At 42.6% G+C, this 27,355-nt stretch overlaps 1 protein-coding gene across 4 annotated transcripts in view; it reads left to right on the top strand.

Annotated features, from left to right (window-relative positions):
• LOC117397185 (cell adhesion molecule 1-like) overlaps nt 1–27,355 on the top strand; it is a 152,706-nt gene that overhangs the window by 118,295 nt on the left and 7,056 nt on the right. The window contains exons 7-10 of one of the 4 annotated variants that reach the window (XM_059009510.1): nt 436–532; nt 2,492–2,664; nt 11,530–11,616; nt 17,881–17,913. In XM_059009510.1, the coding sequence (XP_058865493.1) occupies nt 436–532; nt 2,492–2,664; nt 11,530–11,616; nt 17,881–17,913 (390 nt within the window). The remainder of the gene's footprint in view (nt 1–435; nt 533–2,491; nt 2,665–11,529; nt 11,617–17,880; nt 17,914–27,355) is intronic. The other 3 variants (XM_059009512.1, XM_059009511.1, XM_059009513.1) reach the window with 3 other exon arrangements.

Here is a 27,355-nt window from a genome sequence, read left to right as displayed (position 1 = left end):
ACAGTCCACTGCAGTACGTACTTTATTAGTTTGTCCACCATAATATAATATAATATACTTATTTTTTATTATTGATTGTGACCAAAAAGTAGAAAAACCAATAACTTAAACAAGAAGGCATTTTAGCTCAAATGTATATTCACATATAAACGAGAGCTGTACACCTCATCCTGATTTATGTATGTTTAAAGTATTGCATATACAGTATATAGTTAATTCCGGAGCTGGATCATGTTTCTTTAGTGCATTTCATCCTTCTTGCCGGAGTTGTGTTTAGCTGGATGCATCAGAATGCTCTGAAGCAAATTGCTTGCAGCATCGGAAGCCAGCCAAAGCTCTGCCAGGCTCGGAGGTTCCGTGGGAGTGGCGAGACTCCCTCGCATGCTGTTCTGTGTGCCACGCTGTACCATTTATATGAACCTGGTCCTTCCACAGATAAGCCTGAAGTGAAGATCACAGTGGGGTTCCCCCATGGCCTGACCAGGGAAGGAGAGGCCTTGGAGCTGAGCTGTACAGCTGAGGGCAAACCCAAGTAAGATGTGGATTTCAATCTCTCCCTCTGTGCGTGTGTGTGTGTGCGTGTGCTGGAGTCCTTCATTACAAATGCATGTCTCCTTACAGTGTTTTTAATCCTTGTTTACAATGTCTTGTTCAGAGCAGCACAGGGATGATGTCTTTTAAGAACAGGCTTATTACACTCTATTTTTTCTATCCAGGAAGAATAAATCCTACGTGCAAAAAAAAAAAAAAAAAAAAGCGCACCATTTTCTGTAAAATGAAGTTGACATTTGTGCTTAACATATTAGATCTGCCTCCTTGGAATAACAATGCAGGCTTTCTTTCCTCTCGTTTGAAACATTGACCCCCTCTGCCCCGTGTCTGTTCCTGTGCCTGTTTAAAATCAAGGAAATCGACAAGCTCCAAAATTAAACACAAGCAAAGGGAAAAAGTTCCAGTCAGCGAAATGAATCGTCCTTTAACTTGAAGGAATTGGGACCAATTAAGCTGAACAGTGAGGCAGAGCAAAGTAGGCATAACATGCACACACGTTGTGTTTTTTTTAAACATATTTCAACCAGCACAGCAGTGAAGGAGTCTCATTAAAGTTGCTGGTGCTCTCATCGGAGACACCGCTGGGTCCTGGCCTGGATTGTGAATAGGAGTTTAAGATGACTACTGTTGGCAACCCTGTCCCTTACAGCATTTGATCGGGATGTCGGAAGCTGTCATTATAAACGTTACTGCAATATACCGTGTAAAACATAGCAAAGTGTTGTAAAGCACGATGAAGCGCCTACAAGTGTGGTAAATCACAGAGAAACACGCTGTAAAGAACGCTCTGCAGATTCATCCGTAGTCAGCTTTATACCGGCAAGCTGGGCTATGCACACACTAATTGAATAAGAATGGCCTATTGAAAAAGCGAGATAGTGTCCTTCTCTGAATGTAATAGTACCACGGCCGACCAATCCCAGATATGTAGGTTGAAGTCTTTGTGAAGGCAGGCTTGAACACTGGGTGGTATATTTCTTAGCAAATCCAAGAGTTCTGTGCTTGGAGGTATAATATCAAAATGATTTTTAAAAAAAAGACCAGCTTCTTGTCATGCAGGTTATTCTAATAATTTAATTCATGGAGCAGGGGGAGAGGATTCGGCTGCCGTGATAAATCTTTCACCTCCTCCCAAACGAATTCCATGAAACCTGACCGGCTCTGACTGTGCTAATGACACATGAAGAACGATGTCCTTCCACAGTGATGTACTGATGTGATTTCTGCTTGGTAAACATTGTGCTTATTACAGCCTGTTAACTGAGCACAGATTCTATGTACTCTGGGACAGTGAATATATATGAAAGAGGTCTTAATGGACCGAGTAAGAAGCTGTTAGCTCAATCTTGTGGATTGTTTTCTGTAGAGTCCTGGCTGCTCGTGACAGAATTTATTTAGAAAGTGTCCTTTTTCAGGATTCGGACATACTGGGCTGCAAAAACAGCGGGTCCCTCAGCTGCAAACAGTTACATCAGGGGGCGATTTTTGGTTTTGAACTGTCTGGACACTTGAAATCTTTCGTTGATGTGTTTCATTGGTTCACTGCAGTGTTCTGCCTCGAGCTACAGTTGTTGTTTCTGCTAATCCAGAACCACACAGACTTAAAGTTCAGATGCACTAACCAGGAGTGTGAAAGCCATTCCAGTTTAATACAGGGTGTTCCACACGTCGGGCATCGTGGGGAAACGCATCGTTGTGTTCAATTGGGCGGCCACCAAAATTATCTAAACATGTTCTCTTTTTACTTTTTCACACCGGAGACATAAATACAGACGACCGATATTAACAGTTATACCCGTGACACACCCTGTCGGCCTGGTTCTACAAATGATCTGGCCCAACCCCTGAAAAGGGCAACGGCTCTGTTTTTTTTTTTAAATGCTGTTTTTATAGAGTGAGACGCCCGTGTGTCCTGACCCTGTGCTGTCTGTGCACACAGGCCCCAGTCGGTGCGCTGGATGAAGCTGGATGATGAGCTGCCAGACCATGCGCTCTTGACAGGCTCAGACCTGTACATTGACAGCCTGAACAAGTCCTACAACGGGACGTACCGCTGCATGGCAGCCAACGCAGTGGGGGAGGCCTATGCTGACTACGTGCTCTTTGTACACGGTAGGTAGTGCTGGACCTGTGGAGCTGAGGAGCAAACATCACATGCTGACAGCTCTGGACAAAAATGTTGCATCGTCATATACAATTGATTCATGTCATAAAGTCGAATGAAACCTGCTGAATAACGTTACGTTAACGTGTTGAATTGCATACCGCTTCGTAGTTTTCCACATACTGAACGGAAAAACTGTACTACTGTTGTGGCTTCCGGGTAAGCTGTTTTGCAATGTAATTTTGTAGTTTAATTTTCTCAATCCTGTAACTGTCTGTGATGCTACACTTTTGTTCACAGCTGCATGTGTTTTCTGTGATGTTCTTCCAGTTGAAGTGCTGGGGGTGGGTTGAAAGCTTCTTGGCTACTCTAGTCCATTCCATTGTAGGGCTTTGTTCCAGCCGGGTCTGTAATAATTGCATTGTGCTGCTGAAAGCAATTGAATAAACAGGGACCTGGTTGGACCTTGGAATGGGATGGAAAAGTCAACGTCCTCTACTCCAGTTTTTGAGCACGGTTACCCATTCTGTCCTTCTTTTTACCACAATCCCATTACCCCAAACACAAGATTTAGTTTTCTGCTGTACAGCACTAATCAAGGTCCACCCTGAATTGCTAGTATAACACACTGCTTACACTACGTAAACCTGGCCAGCTTTTATTAGGTTTTTCTGTGTCAGAAAGCATTTAAAAAAATACATAAATGCGATCTGACACATTAGAATCCACAACAAGCCGCTGTGACATCTGGTTGTTCCATATTCATAGAATTATCCATCCTCACATAAAAGGGTGACATCTGCTTATCACAAACGCTACAGCGTTGACATGTTTGTGATCTTGCTGTGAAACAGAACTGAGAATTCTGATATTGTTCAATTCCAGGGCAGCAGTGTGGAGTAGTGGTTAGGGCTCTGGACTCTTGACCGGAGGGATGTGGGTTCAATCCCCAGTGGGGGACACTGCTTTTGTACCCTTGAGCAAGGTACTTTACCTAGATTGCTCCAGTAAAAACCCAACTGTATAAATGGGTAATTGTATGTAAAAATAATGTGATATCTGTATAATGTGAAATAATGTATAATGTGATATCTTGTTACAATTGTAAGTCGCCCTGGATAAGGGCGTCTGCTAAGAAATAAATAATAAAATTCCGTCCGTTTAGAAAAAAAATGATTCATCCTCTCCCAATGATAAACTCCATAGCTGTGCCACGGATGAAGCATTTGATTCGGACTCTCACCCCGCTGTGCTGGAACACTGATCACTGTTGAAGAAGCTGGAGAGATCTTAAATACTGTTCAATCAAGGTCGCAAGCTGCACAGACAGTGAAGACGTGCAGGGCAGTGTTATTGATCGGGGGTTTACCCGTTATCATGACACATGCCATACTGCGAAATTTAAAAACAATCACACTTGCCTGCGTTGCTGTGTGTGAGCTTGTAAGTAACGTCCAATTCAAAGATCTGAGCAACTAAAGCTGAGGGAACGCGGGCGGAGCCACTTTGCTGCTTGGAACTTGAGGAGACTTGGGGTTTGATACAGCAACCTCAAACTAGGTCTTCCAGTCTCCTGGAGCCAGCTTTCAAGCCACTGTTCCAGAAAAAGGGGCTCAGTGTTCCCTCGGCTTTATACACCAAAAATCTTAGGGTAGATGTGATGACTCTATGCGTTTACAGTTTGATCAGTGTCTAAAAAATCCTGTATTCTGCTTGGAAGTGACTTACAGTACAGTGTCAAAGATAATCTTGGTTTTCTCTTAAGATCATCGATCTGCTGTATTATGTTACTGTAAACCAAGGGCTGGAAAAGGCTTGTGGTCAGACAAGATATGCAGAGACCTGTTATCAGAACGTGTGTTCAGTTATCTTTCTTAACAAAAATGAATGAATAAATCCATCTCTGCAAGTTTTACAGTAAGCAGTAGATCTGTAAACTTCTGTGAAAGGAGCTGCTGTCGGGCATGTTAGTCAAAAGGACACCATTGTAGAGTTCAAAAGGGATCTACTGATTTCTGAGAATACTAATGCGGTTTTCAAGCAAAACATTCTGAATAATGCAGTGGGAAAAAAAGCAGACGCTTGCCAGATTAAACATTAACTATATCTGGGTTTGATGTCATGAACTGACAGCTACTGTGTGATAAAACACAGCGTGAACGCAACAAGAATCCCTTTTGACCTGCCAAATAAAAATCACAATAGAAAATGTCAGAAACCAACAAGTGTTGCCTTTAATGAGGAACAAAACTGCTCCTAATATTGGGGCTGTGTGCATCAATCATTTATACGTACTTTACAGTCTTATGCGTTTACTGATGCTTTGTGAATACAGTCGCATAGTATTTCTGATTTAGCAGATACAAACGCATAAGGCAGAGATGTGTATCCTATATCCCTGTATAAAGTACGGTACGTGTCATGATACAGGCATAGATAGCTATTCTGGTCATGCACAGATTTGCATAGAGTTTGAGGAGCGTGTTTTAGCTTTTGCGGCTGACATTTACTGAACCCCACTGACCTGCACAAGGGCAGCGACCCTGCCACGCTTGATGTCTTGTTGATGCCAAGCGCAGTGTGCATTTATTTGTTTATGAAATCACTGAACTGCTGTGCATTTAATGAGCGAGCTGAAAGCAGAGCTGAACTGTGGGATTAATAGACAGACCTGCTACAGTCCGGCACTCGCTGTGCACACACAGAACTGTACCTGTAAGCCGTGCATTTCAAAAGCCTTTTCGTCCTGAGGTTTCCGACTGCCAGGCGCTGACAGCACTAATAACTGCTGGCAGCTCAGGCGTTGCAGTGTGGAGTCTTTATAAAGAGCATGCTGCCAGGGGATGCCAGTCTCAGAAGGGTGGCAGCAGCACCCCTATGGCGAGAGCTGCAGATTCTCTTTGCTGCTCTTTTTAATCTGATCCTTTTTGAAGTCGTCTGCGCTGACTCAGTGATCAAGGACACTTCCGTGACAGTTCAACTGAAAACTGTGTCGTCCTGGATGGATTCCTAAAGCAGTTTTTACACCAAACTGGAAACTGAACGGACAAAATTAGAAATCTCTTTTTTTAAAGTTCCTGAATCTTCACCATGCCTGCTGCTCCACCAGTGCAACTTTGTACTGGTAACCGCTTGTTGCTCTTGTGTTTGTCTGCATGCCAGCCTCAAGACCCCCATTATTTGATTCAGTCATGCAGTTTTATTGTACATTTTGGTGCTAGGGTCTAGCTACAGTAATATTAATTGAACATATGTGTGTGACAGCTTGAGAATCGTTCATCTAATTGTCAGATGTGAATGTAGGACAACACGAATATGTGACTACTTAAATATCATATTACATGAATCCATTAATCCGTGGAAGTGGACAGTGCTGATAGTTTTAATGCTTTCTGAATTGTTTTGCCACCTTTTCTTTATCCAGTGGCATTAATGCATGGGGAATGGGTGTGAAAAGCAATGCTGGTTATCCATTAACACTTACTAACTTATCTAACAATACGGAACATCCTTTCTAAAGGTAATATACAAAACATATTTGAAGCAGGGCTGGGATAAGAGCCTCGAGCAGTCCGAGCCCTTTACTGATGAAGGAGGTCATGCACTCGGGTGCATCTGAAACTGGGGCTCAGACTGGCATGGAGTAGGAACGGTAGGGGGGGGTGCTGCAGGTGTGAGTTGTAAGTGGCTTCTCCTATATTAGGATGTCCAGAGATCCTTGTCATCTCTCACTGTCCCATTAATTGGAAGTGGAAGCTTGAGAGGATCCCATCAATCATGCTTGTCAGAAGGCACAGCTGGTGGAGTCTGGGTGCTAACTCTGCAGGGCACAGCGTGGCATCTCTCTACGGCATGTCGGTTTAAATGGTCCTCTCGCCTCGTTTGGAAGAAGCTGGTTTGCTGGGGTCGTCTCTAGTTAGATAAATGACAGGCCTTGCATACAATGTTTCTAGAGTCAAAGGATTAATAGAACCTCACATCGACCTACTTTTCTTTGTAGTATTTTTTTAGCAGAATTCCAAGGAAGGTCCTGGCATGTGACAACTGGGTGAACATGGCGTGCATTCTGTGCCAGTCTGGTAGAATGCAGTGCTGCAGGTTCTGTGTGAAGCAAAATGAGTTTATTATATAGGGTGATGATGCAACACTTTTGGCCAGAGCTGTATATAAACAGACAAACGTTTCGACCAATTAAAGAGAAATACATAAATAAAAGATTTTTTGTCTTTCTTGTTGTGGAACAGAAGGCAGGGGGCTTTGGAAGCTGTTTGCCATCTTGCAGATGCTTGCTTCCATAGGCCAGCATGAAATGATGGTGCAATGGTGCAAGATTAAAACACACTCCATGTAAAAGATACACACAGTGGTGAGGGGGAGGAGGTGGGAACAGTAAAACATGGCAGAAGGGGGAGGTGGTATTTGGAAATAGCTTGAAACAATACATTTCAGACAGCCAATAACATGTCTGTTTTCTGAGCCAAGTAGAATTATTATTAATAATAATAATAATAATAATAATAATAATAATAATAATAATAATAATAATAATAGCATATGCATCAAAAATGGGCATGCATAGTTTTTTTTGGTAGACAGCTTGCATGCTTGATCTAGAGAGTCCTCCTTTACCAGTAATGAAGCCAGCGGAAGCTGTTGCTGGAGTAATGAGCTTCCTGAAATCCCAGCAGCCTGGGTTTATTAGCCCGATTAGTTTTGTGCGCTTTCTTGCACTCTGTTTATTAGTTTATTATTAATCCCGGCTGCGCTGTTCCTCCTCACCGCCCTGCTATCCAGGTTAATCCTTTCATTCCCTTGCTGCACAACTTGCATTTCCAATCGGTGTTTTCAATAGAGGAAATGCAGATGACCTCATTTTGAAAATGAGCTGCTTTAATTAAGAGTCTCTTTCTAGCCTGATTTTACCACTTCCACGAGGTCTTGTGCAGCCTTTACTAACACGTGACTTGTAGACGCCAAAAAATTGTTATTTTTTATACTTGAGTATTCGGAATCGGTCATATATCAGACTTTACGTACCACGGATTAACAGGCAAAGCTGCCCGTCAGTAACCCCTTCTTTACATCACATGCGCACACTCCTCTTCAGGCTCCCCATGAAGAGATCCTCTCTCAGAACGCACTGTCTGCCAGTGCAGTGTAAACGTTATTATTTCAGATTGGTTGCCGTCACTTGATGGGGGTGCCTTGAAGTCTGTAACTCTTCAGAAAGCGAAGTTTACTTTCCGTCTAGGATTAATTAAAGGGGCGATGAATGCACTCCAAACGCACAGTGTAATTGGGCGATCAGATGTGTATCGCAAAACTTTGTGCCTGTAAGCAAATATCGAGGTTCTAAACGTCATGTAAAAGAGTGATTTTGTGGACATTGCCGCTGCAGTTTACATTGTTCTTAAAGGTACATAAAGAAGATCAAAGTGTTTTGTTACAGCTGGTATACGAGAGCTGGGCGTTATACAAACAGGCTGCTCATCGGTGTGCGTGCTACACACAGGCTGCTCGTCGGTGAGCGTGCTACACACAGGATGCTCGTCGGTGTGCGTGCTACACACAGCCTGCTCGTCGGTGTGCGTGCTACACACAGGCTACTCGTCGGTGTGCGTGCTACACACAGCCTGCTCGTCGGTGTGCGTGCTACACACAGCCTGCTCGTCGGTGTGCGTGCTACACACAGGCTGCTCGTCGGTGTGCGTGCTACACACAGGCTGCTCGTCGGTGTGCGTGCTACACACAGGCTGCTCGACGGTGTGCGTGCTACACACAGGCTGCTCGTCGGTGTGCGTGCTACACACAGGCTGCTCGTCGGTGTGCGTGCTACACACAGGCTGCTCGTCGGTGTGCGTGCTACACACAGCCTGCTCGTCGGTGTGCGTGCTACACACAGCCTGCTCGTCGGTGTGCGTGCTACACACAGCCTGCTCGTCGGTGTGCGTGCTACACACAGCCTGCTCGTCGGTGTGCGTGCTACACACAGGCTGCTCGTCGGTGTGCGTGCTACACACAGGCTGCTCGTCGGTGTGCGTGCTACACACAGGCTGCTCGTCGGTGTGCGTGCTACACACAGGCTGCTCTTTATAGATCCGTCAGCTTTTCTTCAGCTAATCTCGTGCTGAAGGATCAGTCTGCCCAGTTACCTGTTAGCTCAGCAGAGGATCAGTGTGTTTTTAGAGGCCTGATGAATAGCCTTGCATGCCGAGTGGGGGGATTTTGTTTCTGATGGTGTCGGAGTGCACTGATCATTGACTTGACAAGCGTTAAAACAGGGATGAGATGGCCTCACCGCAGGCGGTCTCCTCCATGGCTTCACACAGAGCCGCAGGGTAGTGGACGCCACACTGAGTGAGCAGCTTCATTGGTGTGGAAAGTCTCAACTCGCTGCAGTCCCACACGATTCCTTACCTGCTGCTACCTCCTCTGACTGGAGTCGTACGCAGCAGCCTGCACATTTATCACAACACCCCATTGCTTCTGTAGTTCGGATGTGCTGTGCGTATGAAATCAAACCACTGGAACAATAGGCAAATTAGTAGTGATGGTCTAATTTTTGATTAATGACTTTCAAATCCATGCATGCAATTCATTTAAAATAGTAAGAGAAAAGGAACACATAGCCACAAACGGTAAAATACCTGAGACTTCAATCAGACACCATAAAACATATTTCTAGCTTGCCTATAGTACTAGTACATGATTATTGACAGTTCCCTATAACAGTATACATGCACCTATATTTGCATAAGCCATTATTAGTATAGGTATTCATACACAAAGTAAGACACATGGGTATTTAGCCAGCATTGTACAGTAAGTTCAATAATGACATTACAAACGTATTCAGCAAAGTGATTCATTCGAAATGCAATACAAATACCACAGAAATTATTCATCGTGGGAACATTTGACCTTTTTCCTGTGCTTAAAATAATCTGCTTGAGCACAGCCGAAGAGGACAAAGAAAACTGATTACCTGCCACAGCCAGACAGAACTCTGGGTGCAGATTGTGACCAGCATTGTGTGCATCTGCAGTGTAATCAAATGCATCAGATAGGGGTTCACTTCCGGCAGGACCAAAAACTGCCCTTTCTCAAAGTAATCAGTGCCTGCAGCTGCACAGCACAACCCCCATTGACTCCCATTATATTCTGTCCAGGGCATTTCAGTGTGCTGGTAACTAGTGCTGAGTGACATCAGCAGAAGTGATACTAAGCTAAACTGTGTAGTAAACGTGTAAAACCAGACAACGACAAAGTCTTTATCTTCCTTGTTTTATTCGCTGGTTGATAGAGTTCCAGTCCTTCTGCCTTGGAAACTTGAGACCTGATTCCAATGAATCCTGCCCTTTCTATAAAAATCCAGCACATCCCATGTTAGTGTTTGCATGCGACACCAGGCTGCGTGCACAGCGTTGCAGAAAGACATTAAGATCTTGAGGGGGGCAGCAATCCGTCTTAAACAGTGACATCCCTTACAGGACGGCTGTCAGGAGCCGCTGCTCATCTCCCTCATTCTCCGAGTGACATTATCATTGCCTTTTTAGATTTTCTCATTAGCTCGGAAGTGCTTTGGCTCCCACTGAGATGTTTTGATGGAGCAAGGACAATAAAGCGAGCGTCTACGGTGAGAGCGAGCGAGCGAGCCGATTTCATCAGCCTGCGCTGTTCACATTGTTAACCCCAGCAGGGGCCTCCTGTTTGCCTGGATATTGAGATCATTCATGGCTGCTGTCATAGCTTTTCACACAGCGAAACACGTTCATTTCTCTGCCTTTTTGACAAGCATGAATACTGCACTTCAGTCATTCTGATGTGTGTTTTTTTTTTTTTTGCTAATGCAAAATCTAGCTAAAAATCTTGCAGCTGTGGTGCCCTCTTCTAACTGCACTGAAAGTCTCCCAAACTGTCATAAGAAGGCAGTCTGGTCCAGTGGTTAAAGTCTAGGGCTTGTAACCAGAAGGTCACTGGTTCAAATCCCACCTCTGCCACTGACTGACTCGCTGTGTGTGACCCTGAGCAAGTCACTTAACCTCCTCAATGTCCTATTGTAAGTGACTCTGCATATAACGCACAGTTCAAAGCCTACCTCTGTAAAGCGCTTTGTGTTGGTGGACCACTATGAAACGTGCTATATAAAAATAAAGATATTATTATTATTATTATTATTATTATTATTATTATTATTATTATTATTATTATTATTATTAAGTTTGGGAACAGATTCTACCATGCAGGTAGTATTGCAGAAAAGCATTGCAAAAGAGGGTGTAATTACAGACCCATGTTTAACAACTTGTTAATATATATATATATATATATATATATATATATATATATATATATATATATATATATATATATATATATATATTAGTGTTAATTTTTTGTTTGTTTATTATTTGATGTACCTGACAGGCTTTTTGTGGTGTCGTTGTCCTTGTTGTTTAGTGCTGGTTGAGGCTACTGCACATATCGGTCCATCCTGGAGGCCTGGCATAAGTTGTTTGGCCTCAGCACTGTCCATATTTGGTCAGTAATTGGCACAAAACCACAACACGTACTGCAATACAATTGGTACCGGTTGACTGTTCAATAGCAAGGAGCTGTGTGGGATAATGTAGATGTTGATATGTTAACAAGACGTATCCAAACCTGTCTCGTCATGGACTTTTAAACCGCTTGCCCCCAGGCTTTGTTTCCATAAGAAAAGGAAGAAAAAATAATCGTATCAAGAGCAAAATATAAAAAAATGTGAATCTGCTTCCTCCAATTTTGGCTTTTTGCTTTTTCATTATTTTATTATTTGCTGCTTTCATTTTTTCATTGTGTTTGTTTGTCTTGTGTTTTTTTTTTCCATCCAGATGCTCTCACCACTACCCCTATACCCACCACCACCACCACCACCACCACAACCACTAGCGCCACCATTCCAACAGCCATTGAAGAAGGTACAGTATCTCATGCCTGCCCTGTGACCTCATCGCTGCTGCTTTCTGTTGTGAGGAGGGGGGGGGGGGGGGGCTGCTGGATGTTTCTGATGAGAAGCAGCTTGTGTGCCAGCCCATAGGGCTCAGACAGAAGTAGACCAGGCCTGATGAGATCCCACGCTTCATGACGAATGCCAGTTTTCACTCTTGAGGCGTCACATGCAGCCTGTCAAAACACATTCCTAGTCACACAGCTGATGGTTCCCAATTTAGCCCGGCCGGCTGTACGGTCTTCTCAGGACTGTTTCTTATCATGCCTGTCAGATTACACCTCCCCACGGTGTCCCCTCCCCCGATGGGTGACAATGACATCATGTTTTTGGAAGCCTGTTAACTAAGCTTCTGAGGTTATTTCTGCCTTCCTTTTTGTAACCCTTTCTGAAATTCCGCTGCCCAGTTCTGAGTTCTGCTCTTCGCTGTTGCTCTCTCTTAATTGTTTTGTCAGTGGTAATAGAAGGGGCGCAGTGTTTCAACGTTACCAGTTTGTAAACAGGTCTAATTCGTTTTCTGGTAAGGGCTGGGGACCGCATTATATGCGTTATGTTTTGCATTTGTGTGACAAGTGGACAGTTATCAAAACCACTGAAAATGAGCAAAAATTTCTATGAAGTCAAGAGAGTAGGAGTGTATGGATACACTAATGTTAGGTCATGATCTGATATGTGTCAGATGCGATGGTCCTGGTGGGATACCAGATATAAAATGTATTTGTCATTCAAGAAGCACTTGGTGAACTGCAGTGAGCTGTGTTGTGCTTTTGGTCTTGTATTACAATGTTAAGATACAAGGTTTTGTGTAAAGAAAGTACTGTGATTCATTAATCCATGCCTGTGTGGAGACTGGGGTAATCTCGCTTGGCAAGACAAGAGAAATGTATAAATGAGATCATTTAGCCACTCGTCAGCCTTTCGAGAAGTGGGCAGCCAGAAGCAATATAAACAGAGTAAACGAGCCTACAGAAACCCAGTACACAGAGCTGCCAAGCCTGCTTGAGGAGCAGTAATTGAGAAGAGGGTTGGCATGGCATGTGTTTCAGTTATTAGGGAGCCATTTCCACGTTTTCACTCTTGATTTACAAGTGCAAAGCACAAGGCTTTTTCAACTCTGGGATTCATTATTTTTGTTTTCTTTTTACATCGTCCTAAAGCAATATTTGCTAGATTTGATATACTGCGTTTTGAACATGTGTATAAATAAATAACCAGACAGATTTTGCAGTCCTTCATGGGCAGTGTAGTCTTGAATAAGCATTGGCAACACAATGGGTCAGGTGAATGGTTCCTTAAAACTTAAGTGTGGCGCAGGTGTTCAGTTTTACACTAAAATACGTTTTTACAATCATCCATAGCATACCATTCTAGAACCAGGTCTTGTTGGCTGTCCAGTTTGTTCAACCCCCCCCCAAGCCATTCTTGAAGCCACTGTCTCTGCAAACTCCACTCTCACTAAGCGAGTCAAAGCAGTGTTCTAAAAAAGGGCTTTGTTCCACTGGCAGCTTTCCAAGAAATGGTTAGAACCTTCTTAAAGCTATCACGATTATTTAAAGAAAAAGAACAGGAGGGCAATACACCTATAAGTGATCATTCAGTGCTGTTTGTGTGTGCTTTTCAAAGATTAGCCCATTTCTATTCAACACTGGGGGCACTTAGTAAATCTGCCCTATTGTAGGCAGATGGTGTATCACCTCGGTGTTAGACCACCGTTTCAGTACTTCTTATGGGCAGGGGGTGGGAGGGTGGGGGTCTTTTCAGAACGCCTGCAGAAATCTCCTTTTTAAAATGTAATTTCTATCCGTGTATATAAGAAATCGTCAGCTCCCTAAGCCCGTAATACCCTGAGAAGACTGGCTGCATTTGTTCACATATAGCTTATGGTTATAGATCAGGAGGGCCCAATGAATTCGTCCGTGAAAGGAGGCAGAGGCCACTTAAAAATGTAATACATTTTTGATAAACTGGCTCAAAGAGAAATGAAATGGGGTATACAGCACCTTTAAAATATAAATCTATTAAAGCCTTATAGGGCTAAAGTGCTTAACAGCTGCTGGAGCTGACATTTAGAGATGACAACATTGCCATTTATACTGGGGAAAAATAACTGGCTAAATGGAAAACCTGGCTGCCCCCCCGTATTCACACTGGGAACAGATGCTTTTCATTTCTGTTTATATTGCTGTTGCTGCTGAAAACACAGCTACCAAATACATGGATATGGATATTCAGGCGCTTGCTTCTCCTGTTTAGTATTTTTTTGTTGTTGTTATGGATTCTTTGAAGTTTGAAGAATAATGAAAAATGAAATAAAGCGCAAGTGTTCTGCTCTCTGTCCTGAAATCACAATCGTGCTGACGTGAATGCAGTGAAATGAACGAGAGATACGAGAGCATCTGTTCTAGAATGAGGTAACCAACCCACGACTCTCTTACTAGCATTGCTCCCTTAGTGTGAGCCAATATCTGTTTCACAGCTTAACCAACACATAGTGCCTTTTTGCCATTCTTCATGAAACGCAGTGCAGCATTCAGCTTCCATTGGAGCAAAATGAGTAAGAGTCAGGAGTTTCAAATGACTTGTTCTTATTTGTGTCCTTTATTTTGTTTTATGTTTACAATCATTCCGAGGTGTTCCTATTCAATATATCTTGTCGTCTTAGATAGTTCTCTTTCTCTCCGTCTTCCACAGGGAAGTGATCTCTGGACACGAGTCCATGAGGGGCCAGAGCACTAAAGCAGGGCAGTTCATGCACAGAGAGAGAGGGGGGGGCTGTGCTGACTGCAGTGATTTTATTACAGCCAGCAGCTATGCCACAGGGGACTCGGTAACTGCCGCTGTTTGTAACGCAGCTGGAACTGCTGCAGAGGAGAGCAGCGTGAGGCAGGTGATAAAACTGGATTTATGGTATGCAAACTCCAGCACCAGGGGGAATGCGCAAATACGCTGCAGTTTGTGTAGAAAATATAGAGGTACATTAAAATAAAATGCTTTTAAATGCGTTATTTAATAAGGTCCTGTCTGAATTGACTTACGGGAGAACAGGAAATACACTGCGGGCGAGCCGGTCTATCTGATTTAACCCTTTAACCCACAACCATTTGTTGACATTATTATTATTATTTTACCAAGAATACTGGCTCTAGGAATGTGTTGTGGACAGTGGTTATAAAGAAGCTGGTGTGTGGTACCCGAAAGGCAGTTTCAAGAGGGAAACTCTGGAATTTGATTAACGAACAGTTAGATAAGTAGAGATGCCTGTATTTAAAACGTTTTAAGCACCTCTTTGGCCTCTAAAACCTCTTGAAGGTCTGCTGGTACACCACGGTGTAACCAGTAACCTGCCCCCCTGCAACACACACCACCTTCTATGGGGTATTTATTACTGGTGTGTTATTTACATCCACTGGGGACATGCAGGGAAACAGGTTAAAAGGTTACCAGTTGAACCCTTATAAAAGTTTCCCATAGCGCAGGTAAACAAAGAATAGCGAGGTCTGGTAAAGCATATTAATAAACACGGCAAACCAGGATAAACTATGGTAAACGCGTAAAAACCGCTCAAGTGCCGTGCAAAAATACAAGTGCTTCATGCTGTCGGATTGCCTCTGCAGTCGCTGCTCTGTTTAAGAATGTAATCCTATACTGCGTGTTCTCGCCCTGCCTCGAGGACAAGGCAGAGTCAAAGAGGCAGCAGCTACACCTCGGAGCGTCTTCCTCTCATGAGAATGCAGGTTTTGAGGCAGTACCTTGATCCCTGAACTTCACTCAGCCCGGTCTTCCACTGTACTGCCTGCGAGGCTGCATGGCAGACCTTCTTACCCATCAGTGATTTGATTGCATATGCAGGCTGCTTCTCTAGCAGAGACCGGAAATGGGAATGATCAGCAGTGAAGCAGATGGGAATGATCAGCAGTGAAGCAGGACTGAGGGAGTTTAGCATGAGGGCACAGACTAGTTCAGTGCAGAGCACAACTTTAGAAGCTCTCTGGTGATCACAGGGAAAGGGGAAACTAAAGGAAACTGCCCTCCAGCTACTAATGCACGCCGCGCTTAAAAGAGGAGACAGACCAAAGTTTAAAATAGATTTCTCACCACTTACAGGGGTGTCCAAGACCTTTATGTTCTTAATTCTTTTTTCTTTTGTATTTGTATTTCACTGCTTTAGATTTAGAAAGTTAACTGCTGACTCTCGCTCCCATTATCCAAGCCTCCTGGTAGAACAAGGGAGTAAAGCTGGCACACAGCACAGGATATCTGCAATGTGAAGTACCAGGATCCACATTGTAGCTATCTCCTGCAGGCTTCACTGAACTTCACATTTTTTTGTTTAAATGTGTTAAGAACTTTTTCTAGCTGAAAGTGAGGTATTACATTTCCTCATTGATTTTAAAACAGACCGTCCCGTCACACACTTGCAATACGGTATACTTTGTATAAAGATAACTACATACAACAAAACAATGTGTATGCACTGTGCTGCAACATTGCTGAACATGTGCTGCATGCACCCTACTGTACCCAATCAGACATGCATGCAAGACTCGGTTTTGTTCAAATTTATTCAGCTTTATCTTAATGGTGAAGCGTTCCACTATCTTCCTCTTTGCTGAGCTCAGTGCTGCTATATTGAGCTCAGGGTTAACCGTTCTAACCCTGCTGGCTACAGTAAGTATATTCATTTAATTTGGTTGATCACATGTATTAACAGCTGCTTTTGTTTTCTTTTTTGAAAATGTGTACAAACCCCAGTGGACAGCAAGTGGCACAGTCTGTGTAAAGCACGCATCCCCTGCAGTAAGAGCTCTCGAAGTCCTCGCAGCCCCCTCGTGAGCTTCAGAGGCCTCCATAACCTCGAGGTTTTCTTTTCATTCTGGTGCTAGATGGGAACATGAGATACTGGGCATCCTTTTCTCTCAGCTGTTAAAAGCGTGCAGATTTGTGGTGTCAAAATCACTGTGTGCAAAAGAAAAAAATAAAATAAATAATAATAATAATAATAATAATAATAATAATAATAATAATAATAATAATAATAATAATAATAATTGTGAAAATATAGTTCAGAGCACAATAGGGAAATCATTCCTATAAAGTATTTGCCAGATAACCACCTGACCTGTAATGAATGTAAGTATAGTGCCAGTATACAGGAGACATCTTGGCAATGTTTTTGTTGTGATGGTACTACTGCAGAGGGTTGCTATGTCCGTAGAGGTGCTAGCATTTTAATTGAATTTCGGTATTTTGTCTTTAGAAGAACCGGTCAAACTTGACAGACAATTTCAAACTTAATTCTGACATTAAAACGATAAGAAACTAAGTCAAGTAGACAGACCTTTTTTCGACTGCAAGACACGAAATCCTTCTCCGTGCACACGCTCTTGAATAGCGTAGACGTGAGACTCCATTGCCATGCTGTTTGAATAGACTGGTGTGTATTTATTGTTCTGTGGAGACTGGCAATGATGCTGGAGCAGCTCCAAGGACGCTGGTGGAAGCTGTAGACAAGCTGCAGGCGTTTGAGTCGCATTTTCCTGTGCCGCGCTTGCTGAGCTGAGCTGAAATGTTTTGCCACCTTCAAAAAGCCGTCCCAATTTCACACTTGTACTGCAGCTGTGCTCCCTTCAGTGATTCATTTTAATGCTCTTAGTGTTTCACGCCCAGATAAAACTGATAAATAAAATGAAATAGAAAGGATGCATAGAAAGAAATATATTGCACGACTCAGACTGCTTCTACAGCTTTCATTATATGAAGAGTACGTGCTCTAAGGGAGGAGGGGGCAAGTCCAGGTATTGTCTAAACTAACTCAGCCTCAGAACATGTGGCTGGGTCTAATTGACTGTCAATTAATCAATTGTAACCCCGTCTCTGTCAAACTTTAATTTCAAAACCATATAACTTTATTTACAGCAACAACAAAAAAAATGCACGTACTATTGACAAGTGCAGGGCCTTAGCCCTGCGTCAGATGCCCGTTAACCTTGACCCTGACCGACAGCAGAGGTGGGGAAGAGACAGCAGCTTGGGGACTTGGCTAAGGAAGAAGTGCGAGACAGCCCGAGACGGAGTGCCACTCGCTGCCTTCACCATGAGCTCTTTGTCATGCGATGTTCTTTGAATGCCCAGCTCTCACGTCTTATCTGTCCCTTCTTTTTTTTTTTATTTCCCATTCTCCCTCTCTTGCATGCTGTTCCTCCTGTTTCTCCCCTTCCTCCACTCATCTGTTCAGACACCTCGCCGACGACAGAGCCTGCAGTCCACGGTTGGTATCGCTCCCGGTTTCTATTCCTAGCCTAGCTGCTGTGGCAGAACGAGCCTGCAGAGACACTCAGTGGTCTTGTACGACTGCTGCTGCTGCTGCTGCTGCTGGAGATGGACTTTTTTTTTTTTTTTTTTTTCATCGTGCCGTTTCTGAATTTGAAACGTGCATATAGTTTTTATTGTGTTCCAGCCTAAATTTTTGATCAAAAATTGATTATTGCATATGGTTTTTATTATGTTCCAGCATAATAAAAAGCATTTGTTTTTTTTTTTATCTTAATAATGAAGTATGCCCACCTCTCAGGCAGTAAATGTGTTTTAAAAAAAAAAAAAAAAAAAAAAAAAAAAAAGTTCTTCTCCAATATTCTCGAGTGAATGGCTTCATTTGTACATTTTTACAGATATTCATAATGCCCAACGCCTCAGAAACCTCGAGGTAAAGCTCTAGAGACTAAACAACATATTTTCAAAGTGTCTTTTTTAAAAAAACATGTCTTAAAGGAGACCTTTTAAATGTTACAAAAAGCAACTTGTGAATGCTCAGTAGACCTTGAATTGTGAAGCATAGCAATTTAAAATGTGTCACATTGTTCTGCTTTAAATAGATTTGGAGAGAACCACATTTGAAAAGAATGAATCCTGGGTCATGTCCAGTAGAGTCATCATAGACGTGAGACTAGAGTGTGTAGAGCCAGCACCAGACCCTGCTGATCTAGCCTTTATTAGAAGTCTATGGTGAATCCACTTGGAACTTGGAACAAGGGAATGAAGGAGAAAGTTCCCTCAAGGCAATCTAAATATGTGAGTCAGCAACGCACCACTTAGAATGATTGTAGACATCATAAAAAGAAAAAACAAATGTCAATGTCATTTGAAGCAATTTACTCTTGTAGTTTGTGTTTGGGTGGAATGCATTATAGTGGCAATAAATCTGAAGCAAAGCAGACGTTGTTCGCATCTTGCTGTGCAGCTTCTACCTTGCTGTGATTCATTGGGTAGTGTTTAGGTTGGAATGCATATAAAGTGTAATCCTGTTTGTGTGTCGCCTCCTCACCTTCAAAGTGCGCAAGGGTCTGGAAATAATAACCGGAGCTGTAAAGATAACATTGGGGTGCAATTCAAGGCTCCAGCCTGTAATCTGGATTTACATTTGGCCATCATTATGAAGTTCTGGAATAAAATAAATCTAGTGAATTTGATTTCAATATACTGATTTTACAATGGAGGTGATAGATGTGTGTGTGAAGCGCATGATTTTAAAGGCGATTGGGATATACATTTATAAAATCATTTATCTTTTTTTTTTCTAATGCATGCCTTTATATTGCTTTTATTTACCAGAATTTTCTTAATGCCTGCATTTGACATGCCAGTAATATTTTTACAGCATTTTACAGCTTACATTTTAATGAATACAGAGGCTGTGAAATATTGTTTATCTGTATTCTTAATCCAAAAGGCTACAGTTTGCATTGCAGGCACATTCATGAGATCTGGAGGTATAGAAATTCAAGAAAGAAATGCATGCTCATTGTGGGCATGGTCAAACAGAATTAATTTCAAGGTTTGCCATGCAAATAAGAGACAATGATATTTCTGTCCTTGAAAGGTATACAAACCAGCTGTGTTATAGTACCTACAGCATCTCACCATCTCTGCGTGCTTGAGGTTTTGTATTGTAAGCTGATCCAAGTCTCCTGAGCCTGGTCACACCACGGTCCTCCCTACTTCAATTCACTGGAGCAGAGGGAGGCGGTCTAGCTGACTGCAGCTGCACCCATCCTTGAGCCAGGGCGAGCGAGGGCAGTAATCACTTCAAACTGCTTAAAACACACCTCCAAAAGAACACTGTATCTGCAGCTGCACCCGTCCTTGAGCCAGGGCGAGCGAGGGCAGTAATCACTTCAAACTGCTTAAAACACACCTCCAAAAGAACACTGGATCTGCAGCTGCACCTGTCCTTGAGCCAGGGCGAGCGAGGGCAGTAATCACTTCAAACTGCTTAAAATACACCTCCAAAAGAACACTGTTGTTTTCTCACACTCTGCTACAATTCCCCGTTGGTAAATACTATATTTCATGCAAAGTGTGCTTGCAAATGGCCCCAAGGAGGACACATTGAATGGCATCGTTCAAGCCGGTCATGCAGAGTAAAGGCAGTTATTTTTTGGTACACTATAAGTATTGGGACAGTATTGAGATATGAGTGCCTCTGAGTTTAAATAGTGCCAAGGCAGTTGGCTTGGGGGCGTAACAAATTGTCAAAAAGTGCCATGCCTAATGCCAGTCCAGACCAGCAGCGATCAGACGTTCTGCCCTCTTCTGAAGGCCTGCCTCGGAATTTGTATCAAATTAAGCCTCCTGGCCATGAACACCATTATCGTCTGTGAGAAAATGCCTATAAAGTTTTGATCTGCCAATTTCTGAGACCTAAAAGATTGCTTGTCTTTTTATAATGACCAGCGCTAGCCCCGGGAGAAATCGTTTTATTGCCATGTATCAGACGCTAATTTGACATGTCATTTCCCCGTTGCCGGATTCAAAAATAAGGAAATAAGCGAGCGTACATCCTTGACTGGAAGGCTCTGTGTGCGAGTTCCTCATCATCCTGACCTGCAAAGTGCCGCTTCATTATTCCAGAGAATGATGGGGCCGAAGAGCTTACTAGCATTGCACTGCTCTTTGATCCAGCTTCAGCTAAAGCTTATTGTGAAGCCCTGATATTCTCAAACTGCTATGCATTGGGAGTCTTAAGTCAGTCCCTATATTTAAAGGTATGCCATGTTCTTGACGCAGTATTGAGAAATAGATATGAACTTGCAAGTCGATGGCAGTAATGCAGTATGTTAAGTCATGGCATGTGTCACTGTAATGTAAAATCACACTAGTCATCGTTCACTGTGCGGCTCTGCTACATAGTTTAGTTCTGGCAGGGAGAACGTGAAAATAACATCAAAGCCCATCCCTAAAGGGTTACCTGTGCGTGTTCTGCTAATGAGGGAATGGAATGCATTTGGCAGCTACAACTCCAAGGCCCATTGGTGTGTCTGCTGTCCAAATGAATGCAGTGAGTAAGACGCCATCTCTGGGTTTGTGGGAATTAGAAATACCAGTAGGGAGGCTTGCAGATCTCCTAGCCTCGGGTCTGGAGCACCAAAGATCAGTGTGAGCCTTGCTGGCAACCCCCTTCACGTCCCCCACGCTGATGCCTCGGCTGGTTTGTGTAGCGGGGCGAGACCGTTCGAGTGAGACTGAATCAATGTTGCTATCATCCATCCTCCTGCAGAACGAAGGGTCTGGCTGGGAGTGGGTTTCATCGCATCAATGTCCATGTTCCCTGCTGCTGTTACCAGATCCCTTTCTTTCTTCAGCTGCTTGTGCTCTGCTGCTTTCATCCCAGTTTTTTTTTTTCTGCTCTCTCTTTTTTTGCAGTGCTGTTGCTCCAGGTTACACACACACACACGCTGGTGTTTGGAGCTTTTAAAATGCTGGCAAGGGAAAACGCAACAGAAGCTCCATTTTATAGAACCAATCCATCTCCCCTCGGAGCTGCTTACAACCTTTCTACCTTGTTTCTTTCTGTTTTATCTCGTTGGCCTTCTCACTGCCCTGCTGTTCTCTTTCACCTTCCTTCCTTTCTCTCTCCTACTTTTTATTTCTTTCTAAAACATACATGTGCCCTGAACTGTTGACAATTATATTTTTGCTCCTCTGTTGATGTTTTTTTGTTACCTGCTAACTGCAGATCATAAATGGGTAAACATTTGGGTTGGTTGATGGTTCACAGTGTGTTAACTGTGTGAAACACAGCTAATGAAGGGGAGCGAGCGCAATGCACCGGTCCTTGGTGAATTGTCAGATTCATTAACCGCTGGTTCCTAATGGTGGTGATTTTGAATATTGAACAATAACAATAATAATCCAGGAGCCGCTCGGGTATCCAGCACCCGTTGACTGGGGGACATTCGGAGAGGAAAAACAACCCTGTGTCCCAGTACTTTGTAAAGGGTAGGAGTCTTTCTTTATAGCATAAACTCTCCATGCATTTTGTTGAACTAAACCAGATTTTGTTCAGCTTAAGAAGCAAGACTTTTTTTTTTTTTTTTTTTTTTTTTTATATAAATACTGCTGTTGGTGTTTTAATAAATGATGTGCTGGTTTTAGACTTGCATTCAACTGAGGTTCATGTAAGAAGAGAGTTTGAAACAATAAGGATACGTGTCCCCTCTCTTTTAAAACCAGGTGAACTGCGTCAGTCGGAGCCGGAGCATTGCTAACATTGAAAAATGTGACGTTTCGAAATCTAGCACGAAGCAGTCTGTCCTACTATTATGGCTTCTAGTAGGCTTTTGCGATATCATGTTGTAGTTTCTTTGATGACAGGATGTTAAATTAAATATCTCAATTATGTTCATATAGTTAAAGTTATGTCTCAATCCTAAAATGCGAGATCATACAAAATCTAAAGCAAAGGCTCCCGCTGAAACTGCAGGGCTGCTTCTGGTGTGCTGAATAAAACATGGCTTTATATAACTCGGCTTCGAGTTCATTACAATCCATCTAAGTAAAAGGTCTCCTTGTGGCCGAGCGTGGCGAGGGTACATTTAAAGGCATCAGCAGCAGCAGCTACTGTAATGCAAGCTTTTATGCAGATGCACGCACCAGGAGCATGCTGTTCAGATGGATTCCTGCAAACACTGTGGATGGAATTAGATTGGCTGTGTGCTGATTAGACGCCCAGGCGAGACGTGTGACATTTAAACTGTGTTTGTGTTGAAAAAGAAATTGCGGGACAGCAACCGTAACCTACCGTAATGTTGTAAACATCACGCCGCGTCACACAGCACTTTCTTTAAACTTACATTTATTTGCCCCCTTTTATTTTCTCCTGGCAGTTGCCTTGTTTTCCCTAATTTTATTGAAACATCATTTGTCGAGGTGCAGTTAGCAAGCAATTTCCTAATCGAATGCCAGGGAGGTAGTACTGGACTGTAACCAATGCATTCAGAACACTCAAGAAGCAAAAAAAAACAAACCAACATGTAGACTCTTTACTAATGCCTTAGCGATGCCTCCCACTTTGGATATTATAGAGAACTTGGCCCAGTTTCTCGTCTATGTGCCCCTCTTTATGGTAAATCTAGATCTATTTGGAGTCTGTTTTAAACAGATTTAAGACAGAGCTTCAGGCATTGTGTGACAGAAACAGGTTTGATTGTGGAGACAGCGAAGGAGGTAAAAACAGGCAGCTTGGAAAGGGATGATTTGAAGGGGACTGCATTAGCTGTTGCACTGCCATTCATTTTCAGACGCTAAACAAATTTTGGTGCTGTGTTTCTTTTTTTTTTATGGCTGAGTTCAGCCAACTTTCTTGCACTTTGGAGACCTAAAATAAAACTGCTTTTTCACAATCCTGAATTCTTTTTTCCGGTGTCTGTACGAAGGTAGCTGAGTGCCGGGAGCAGGTTTAATTGACACACATCTATTGATTGTATTTGAATGTATTTCTACAGCTGAGATCCTGAGAGATGCTGGTGCTTGTTTCCAGGGATATCTTTTCCACACTTTACAGGGGTTAAGGAAGTGAAGAATGATTTAATTAGAGCGAGCTTAAGGGAATTTACGCAGGAAAATGTAGACAGTGCGCATGCACATGAACACACACTTTATCGAAATGAAAATCACATTTATTTTACAAAAGAACATAGCACTTTAGCATGCCTATAAGACTCTTACCTGATTTGTAGTTGGTGATTTCTGGTTTGGTATCGTTACTGGGGGCATTGTTGCATTCTAAACATGACAATTTGGAGCACTGTCCTTGGAGAATCTAGCTGGTAGTATCTTGTATCTTTTATATCACCAGTTAAGGCAAAACACCATAGGGCATTGGTTGATTTCTCAACCAGTGAGGAACAATGCAACTCAGTGAACCTCCAAAGCCCACTTCATACCATCTCTGCTGTCTGACTGTAGTTGGAATGTTACAGCTTGTTTCCATGGCAATGTGACACTGTGTTGGGTTGGCACTTGTGTAGCTTTCAACCATCATGGATTTGGCAGATCATTGAACTTTTCAAAAGACGATTCCTCCTGACCGCAGAACGTCCTTGAGACCACATTTATTTCTTATCTATTTATTTCTTAGCAGACACCCTTATCCAGGGCGATTTACAATTGTTACAAGATATCACATTATACATTATTTCACATTATACAGATATCACATTATTTTTACATACAATTACCCATTTATACAGTTGGGTTTTTACTGGAGCAATCTAGGTAAAGTACCTTGCTCAAGGGTACAACAGCAGTGTCCCCCACCTGGGATTGAACCCACAACCCCCTGGTCAAGAGTCCAGAGCCCTGACCTCTACTCCACACTGCTGCCCTGACTGTTATGTTATTAACTGTCATGTACGACCAGGCTTCTGTGAGGCTACGTGTGGGTTGTTGTCATTTTGAAAAAGACTTCAAGTCAAAACGTTTTTCGTCTTGAATTCGAGATTCTTTTAGTATTTCCAAATTCATCTGAGCGTTTAATTGTTATCGACGATGTCATTTAAAAAAGAAAAGATGACGCTGTTCTTTAAGCGGGAATTCGAAAACCAAGCTTCGGACAGACGGCAAAACACAAACTTTGATGTCGGTCAAAGAAAGCTTGAAACAAGGCATTTGAAGACTGCAGCGAGTTTGAGAACAGAACCCTGGTTACAGGTGTCAGTTTAAGAAAAAATAATAAAATCTGGATTTGACATTAAATTGTGGCATGTGTGTGAAGACCTGTCAGAATGTATTGAGGGACGTGTGAAACTAATGGAATTCCCAGAAGAGCTCTTCCGTTTGCTTTATTATTTTTGTCTGTGTTTTCTTCCTTTTACTTCTGCAGCATCAGGATTTACGTGTGTGGTTTGTTTTTTTTTTGCACCAAATTTGCAATTGAAATGATCATGCAGAAAGAAACCTTGCCATAACTAGAGCTGCAAGCGCTTAGTTTAGAAAGTGCTGTTCGACATTAAGCAAATACAGATCTCGGGGTTAATAAAATGTCATAATGCTGTATGGTTGGCATTTGGATTAAATGTCGCACTGATTTCATTATCTCTAACTATGTTTGACGAGTGTATATAAGCAGTAACATCTCTCCTTCTATTTAAGGTGATGCTTTTTTTTTTTTTCCCTCTCTCTCTAATACAAGAAGTGCCCTCAGCCGGATTTCCGAATTGCCCTTTCTTTATATTAAAGTAGTAATTTGAGTGATAATGAGGTCAGTAAACAAACCCGTGTTCTGTGATACAAGAGGACTGGCATTAAGCAGGGCCGCGGTTTGTCATATTTCAACAGAATGAAAGCTCAGTTTAATCCCGGGATTATTAAAGCAGTTTGTTATAAAAAGAAATGAATCCTTCTCTGACAGCTGAAGACCGCTTTGAATTGCATGTGTAACAAACACAACCAATTAACAGCAGCTTCTAATGGCTTTGTCGAGCGAAGCCTGGTCAGCAATGCACAAGTACTTCTCAACATCCAAACGTGGCATTGCTTTGTGTCAACAACCACAATATGATTAAGATTATCTGCGTCGCAAAATAAAGGATGATTTGTGGCAGATTTTTTTTTTAAAACCTGGACGTCAATTCGTGCATCGACTGATTTGTAGACCACCTTAAAACAGTATTGATTCCACAGTGCTATTAATTTATGAAATTGAATGCTGACATACAGTCCTAAGCCAGCGCTTGCTCTTGATTAACTGCCTCTAATAAAGCTGGTCTGTGAATAAGAGCGAGTTGTAATTCAAGTTAGATGGGCGACTCTCCAGTAAAAGGGCTCCCTGTTTTTTTTTATATATTGTGTGCAGACCTCACTACAAACATGAAGGTCTTTTTTTTTTTTCCTTATTGGATTTTGTAATGTACCGTATACGTGCCATGGAAACAGCATGTTGAAATAGGCTGGCACACACCAATAGGGTGCAGTATGCCTCTGTGGAAAGCCTCACGGAGACGGATGGTGACCATGTCTGTCAATGTGTGCAGGTGTCTGCTATAGCTCCCCCTGTGATCCATGTTGGTACTGCCTTTAGTGCCAGTTTTAATGCCTCTGCAATTGCTTTAACACAGCGGCAGAGTGATGTGGCCAAGGTAAAATCATATGTAGTGACATCAATTGTTCCAACAAACAAAAAGTACAATTTTGAACGCTGTTGGTTTACTTGTTAAATGGTAATTGTCAATCCTGTGCGCGGAAAATGACAACATTAGCTCAGGTTTGTTTAAAAGTTGCCATAATTGAGTTTAGCTAAATAGCATTTGGTATCTGTCAGCCAAAGTGCAAATAGAGGAAGCTGAATGCATGTAATGGGGTTTTAATTAGACTCATTAGAGATTTGAATTGGATTCCTTTGTGGCAAAGGGGTGTAGGCACTGTACATTAGCAATGCACTCAGAAGGGATTCTGGAAGCAGGACACGTTCAAACCTTCTGCTGGGATAGTGTGTGGACAGCAGCAGCAAAGCACAGCAATGAGAAAGTGTAAAGTGTTACGAACAAGATGTACGAACAAGATCTCCACAGTGAAGAAGAGGTGGAATAGGCGCGTTTCTAAAATGTCATTTTGACCAACCCTGCAAAGGTGCTTTTAAATTGGTCGGTTTGTGACCGTTCCACAGCCCATGTTTGCCCATTTGATGTCACTTTCAGTGCTATGCAGAGGCTTCTAATGAATCACAAGTTTGAGCCTGTCAGTGGAAATGATTACAAGAATGCATGTGTGTCCTTGAGAACGATGACATTGTTCAACGGTAATGACAATATCTACAACAGAGGCAGCTCTCTCAGTAATGACAATATCTACAACAGAGGCAGCTCTCTCAGTAATGACAATATCTACAACAGAGGCAGCTCTCTCAGTAATGACAATATCTACAACAGAGGCAGCTCTCTCAGTAATGACAATATCTACAACAGAGGCAGCTCTCTCAGTAATGACAATATCTACAACAGAGGCAGCTCTCTCAGTAATGACAATATCTACAACAGAGGCAGCGCTCTCAGTAATGACAATATCTACAACAGAGGCAGCTCTCTCAGTAATGACAATATCTACAACAGAGGCAGCTCTCTCAGTAATGACAATATCTACAACAGAGGCAGCTCTCTCCTGTGCAGCAAGTGATGAGTCTCAGGACGAAGCCTGTGTGTTAATAAAAGGTATTGAGCACGTTTTCACTGGCCAGCTCACACTGATTAGCCCAGGCAGGTTCTCGTACGGGGTGGCAGGGCTTTATAACTCGTCTGTCTAATTAGGACTAATCACTGGGAAGAGAACATGAACACGACTGAATAGCGATTTTGGGTTTTTTTTTAAAATGAACTGCAGCACCACCACGAAAATTGGAATTGATGAAATAGCACGGAAACGAATGCCTGGAAGCTTGA

The sequence above is a fragment of the Acipenser ruthenus genome, chromosome 39 (genome assembly GCF_902713425.1).
Source record: "Acipenser ruthenus chromosome 39, fAciRut3.2 maternal haplotype, whole genome shotgun sequence".
Taxonomy (NCBI): domain Eukaryota; kingdom Metazoa; phylum Chordata; class Actinopteri; order Acipenseriformes; family Acipenseridae; genus Acipenser; species Acipenser ruthenus.
Note: the sequence above shows the minus strand (reverse complement) of the source record. Positions and strands in the feature narration are given on the sequence as shown.